Source organism: Coenobita brevimanus, chromosome 19 (assembly GCF_032717465.1).
Source record: "Coenobita brevimanus isolate Jiangsu-jjx chromosome 19, ASM3271746v2, whole genome shotgun sequence".
NCBI classification, from domain to species: domain Eukaryota; kingdom Metazoa; phylum Arthropoda; class Malacostraca; order Decapoda; family Coenobitidae; genus Coenobita; species Coenobita brevimanus.
The window spans coordinates 28,178,777-28,184,089 of record NC_136972.1 but is presented as its reverse complement, the minus strand read 5'-3'; the positions used below and the strand labels follow the sequence as shown (position 1 = coordinate 28,184,089).

Genomic DNA, 5,313 nt, shown 5'->3' with positions numbered 1-5,313 from the left:
CTAATTATATGTTTTTTATACCTTGTGATATAACGTTGCCACTGTTGCTCATGAGTCGTGTATACTGAGTGATTTCTGTTTTATATTTTAACCAGTTACTGGCTTTGTACCTCTTGCAAATAAACCACTTTATTCTCAGTCTTTTGTTTTCTCTCCGTAAACAGTACTGTAATGTGTGAGAAAGTGAAGTTAGGAAGGTAGTGAGGCTGGGGATCTTACAGCAAGTTGAGCTGGTTGGAAGAATTTCATACAAAAGAGTGAATGACAAAGGCTTCACACCCGTTCTTTCCCAGTGAAGTGATAGTTGTCAGATTGACTTTAACTGACAGGTGGTATGGACCACATGAATGTGGATGCATATGTCTGTAAGGTGAAGCAAGGATTTGGGGTGCTTAAATGGTGAGTGAGTGATAGTGCGGCCTATTCAAATGGACGATGGACAGACTACAGTTAGATTCTTATTCTATCAAATTTTTTCTTGCTCTCCAGACCCCACCCTTGAGCGGGAAAAGAGGTATGGTTGATATTGATGATGATGATGGTAAAGTTACTGAGTCAAGCCAGGAGGAGTCAATAAATACAGGTACAGTACACCCTCGATATAACAAACTACAGTAATTGGTACCAGACCCTTGACGTTAAAGCTGAACACCATGCTGTTCAGTAATTTCCCAGGTGCCATGGCTTTTACCAAACAATTATCGCTAAATATAGAGCATTGTTCAGCTGTACATTCATACACTATAACATACAGTTTGGTCTAAATGGCTCTTTTTTCTCAATAAATGCTCTGTTCACTAACACGTGTTTATTCTTACCTTTCAGACAGTAACTGCACTGGAAATAAAGACAGCAAGTAGGCCATGGATAAATCTATGTTTGTTCGTCCACAACACTGGTCGGTGTTTCCTGTACATCCATTCCTTTACTGAACAAAATTTGTTAAATGAACATAACGTTCAACCAGCTCAAGGTGGTTGTGAAAACCAAGATTTGTTAAAAGAGAGTTTGGCATATTGAGGGTGTACTGTATTTACTTTTGGTTACAAATGAACAAGTTTATTCAACAAAGGGAGAAACCAGTTTCTGATATTGTTGTTGATGTTTTTGTTGCCAATGCTTTCTGCATATAAACCCAGCGATCAAGATGAAGTTGCCTGCTTCTGCAGTCCACCATCCACCTTTTGGAAGATGGGAGGGAGATGAAGGACATCTGTATAACCACACAGCTGCTTGGTTATACAGTATCAGTGCCACCATATGAAATCATCCGTCTTCAGCACCTGTACTAGAGCAGTAGGGATTTAAAAATGTACAGCATGAAATATTTGGAAAGGGAGTGTCTTACTGCTGGCACTTGTATGGAAGTGAAACCCGGGCAGTGAGTGACATGCAGCTGTTTAGATTGCAGGCTGTTGAAATGACCATTTTTAGAATAGCTGCAGGCATCGGGAGGATGAAGGGAGTAAGAAGCAATGAATATTATGGGCATTATGATATGGAAGAAAAAGGCAGAGGAATTATGCATGGAATATTGAGTGGATAAAGAGGAATACCACTGAGATGGTATGAACATGTACAAAGAATGCACATAGATCAGATGCCAAAGAAAGTGTGGGAAAGTGATAGAGAGGGTAATGTTGGTAGAAGCAGACCTTATGTGGTGTGGAAGAAGAGAGTGGAACAATACATTCATGCGAGACTGGGAAGAGGAAAAGGAGTGTTTGAGAGAATGAGAAAGATGTGTGAGGATATGGAGGAGTGTTTGAGAGAGAGAAAGGTGTGTGAAGATAAGGGAGCCTGGAGGCACTTCTATCACAGTCACTGGGTGACCAGGAGTTCCCAAGAAGGAGCAAAGCATCAGAGGTGATGATGATAATGGTGATGATGATGATGAGAGACTGACTAAGAGAATGTACTGAATGTGAGCATGGGAGGGAGAACCAAGGATTAGATGCAGGGATGGGACGGATAGATGAATGAGGGCCAGGGATGTGAACTGGAGTGAGGGTAGTCTCTTAGCAGAGGACAGAGTGACATGGAGATGACTTATTCATAGCCACCCTTTACAAGATGAAGGCATCTGGCAACAGATGGATATAGAGACATGCTACATTGTTTAGAGTTCTAGCAATCAGATTAGCTTTGGGAATCACTTTCTGTAACTGACCAGATTTTCTCTAAGAGGAGTAAAACACGAGGAGTAAAGAAATAACTACATAAGCCAGGTTCATTTTTTGCTTTATGTTTTTTGACATTGCCATAATTATGGGAAGTGTCTTCTTTTTTATATTTTGTAGCAAATAAGTTCTTTAGTAATTAGTAAATCTCCCACCTTATTCACTAAGATACTAATTACAGTAAATCCTTTGTGATGAAAAAGTGACAGACAAGACCCACCCTTCTCTATTCAGACAGTGTCAGGAATGGTAGGGTAAAGATACAAGACAAGCAAAGAGACAGAAGGGAGGGATGGTACGGATTATGTAGGCAGACAAAAGGGATGAAAGGCAGGCTATGTAAGTGAAAAGAATGGAGAGCAGGGTTTGTAAAAAGTCAAGGTGGGAGAAAGTACTGGTTAGGACAGATAAGAAAGGAATATGAAATTTCCATTGAGAATAAATTGTATACACCAGTAAATGAGGAAAAATTGAGAAAGGTAAGAGGGAAGGATAACCTGTAATTAAGTTGGATTCATATTTATTTTTCTAAGCAGGTATGTTGAGTGTGGATCAGTGGTATAAGGAGAAAGTATGGATTGGAAACTGGAGTGGCTGTAACTTGGGGCTATGATATGATTTGCACTCCATGTAGTGAATAATGGACTCGCAAGTTCGCAACACTCCAACAACAGGTTATTTAACTGATGATAATGGGGTCTGCTAGCTGCTACTTCCAAGTTTAATATTATTTTTATTATTGCACCGTTAATGATGTCAAGCCATATTTTTGCTGGCCGTGATGTCAAATATCACACATCATTTACTGTGAATCATATGTAATAATACTGGCTCTAGTAGACCGCAAAACATCAAATTTTGCTTGGAGGCGCTGTCAACCTCCAAGGAATGGAGAATATTCGAAATATTAGTCTTTTTGTTGATGATATAATACGATAATACTGCTAGATGCATATAAAACTATTTTCGAAAATAGTTCCTAGCTCCATATTCAATTATATTAGTTAAACATTTGAATTATATCTTTTAGAAGCTTTAACTAGGAGGGAAACCCCGAAATCCGTTTTGAGTATTGTTGGAACGTATACAAATGTCCGAAATAGTTTCTCAATATAAGAACACTCTGAACTTTTCTTATTTATAAAAATAATTCTAGTAAAAATCTGAAATGCAAGAAATTCCTAGAGTGAGCTGTAGTGAGACTTTTATATATACAGGAGGGATTTGTGGTAATTTTCAGCGATTTTCGAGGTGATGCTGGTGGGCCGTAACCGAACACGTGATCCCTCTGTCAACAAACCAGGGAATCAGCTGGGAGGGTGTGAGTGTTGCTCTTGTGGCTGTCATTGTGGCCAGCATGTGCAAGTGACACCATGGGGACTTTCAAGGATCCAGCCCGGCCCGTAGCAGGTGAGCTGGGAGTTATCTTGGCCTCCATTTTTGGTTAGGTAAATGGAATCTGCCTTATCGTAGGAGAGGGGGCGACCTTAGCATCCTTGTCCTAGGTCAAACAGCGATGGAATTTTGGCAGTTCTGGCCCTGTTTTGGAATTTTCGAGTTTGTTTTAATGATGAGGTAAGTTTTTGGAGCGTGATGCGATATTGTTTTTGTGTCTGGTGACGATGAATATCTAGGAGAGCATCGTCTCCTAGTAGACAATGCTGTAATCCATATTTCCCTTTATTAAGTATTACTTGTTTCCAAAGTTCTGGTTTCGGAACAGATCAGTTTATGCTTTTGAATAACCGTGAAATCTGAGGTTTTCTTTCTGCCAGTCAGTATTATATACCATGATATAATTAACAGTTGTGGAATTTGCCATTTTTAAAAACTTATTTCACCGTTTTATGAACTGATTTGACTCGTGACATAGTAGCCAGATCCCACTGATTCTAGAGGGTTACGTGACCAGATAAATGATCAGAAATTGCAAGGCTATTAGAAAGCACATATTAATTACACTTTTCAACATCTGTGAGAAGGAGCATGCCTTGTGTAGACTGTGTCCTTTACTTCATTCTTGTTGGACTATGACTCATTCAGCCTATGGGAGACTTACCAAATTGGAGGGGTTATGTAGGCTATAGCCTCATTAACTTCTTCACTTAAAAATATGTTAAAAATGAATAGAATTGTCTGATATCAGATAAAAAAGGTAAAAGTATATCATTGTGTTGAATGTGTATAAGCCCTAATTTTTTCTGTATATAGGAGTTTATGTTATGGTAGGAGAATGGACTTTTGTAGCTACCCTTGTCATAGTCCAAGCTGCATCTCAGTTTTGTGAATATTCACCTTATTTTCGTGTCTGGGGGCCAGTTTTAGCTCCTTTGAGCCCCTGATCTTTTTTAATTTTTTCTAGCCACCGTACCTCCAGATGATTTATTGTGCCGAATTCATTTTAGGAGAGACCTCATATATTTACACAGATATGAAGGCTATACAGTTGCCATGTAACCACTCCAGTGTGAAAATCTCTCCTAAGCTGAGTAAAATTCATGATAATAAGAATAAACTTAAAGGGACCTGTATGTTGTGTTGAAAGGGGTGTAACCCCTAGGCTGCAATGGCCCTAAACATATCCTATGTCCGTGGTGCAGGAAAACCAGTTTAAAATATTGTGTTTTCATCATGTGTTTCGCCCTTTTATACCTAACCAAACATGATAACATTTTAATCAGACAAAGTCTACACTCCACACTGACAATTCACGACCCAATCATCAAGCATAAGCATGCAGTAGCCACGAAAAGTGACCAAAACGTTCACAATTTATCAGAAAATCTTACCCTATGGAAGATAAAATCGTTAAAAAATATCAAAATATAGTGGAAAAGATGTCGTAGGTTCAAACAAGATAATACCGTACTTTATTGTATTAACCCTTTTTAGCCCACTGACTTATATATATATATATCTATATATATTGATCAGGTATCCCCTATTATTTTATTCATATTAGGGATGACCTCTTATTCTAAAGTGTTTAAATGAAGGCTGTATCTCAGGTAAAATCTCAAGGTGGAAGATCTCACATTAAGGTGAATAAAAATTTTGGGAGATATCAAAAATAAAGTAGAAAATATGTCCTGTGGTCAAAGTGTTCTTGTACCTGCTCATATTACATATTTAT

General features: G+C 38.5%; 1 protein-coding gene across 1 annotated transcript in view; it reads left to right on the top strand.

Annotated features, from left to right (window-relative positions):
* The first annotated feature begins 3,526 nt into the window (after positions 1-3,526).
* LOC145391652 (rho GTPase-activating protein 8-like) overlaps positions 3,527-5,313 on the top strand; it is a 55,141-nt gene continuing 53,354 nt past the window's right edge. The window contains exon 1 of the mRNA XM_080266199.1: positions 3,527-3,590. Coding sequence (XP_080122325.1) covers positions 3,554-3,590 — 37 coding nt within the window. The 5' untranslated portion in view covers positions 3,527-3,553. The remainder of the gene's footprint in view (positions 3,591-5,313) is intronic.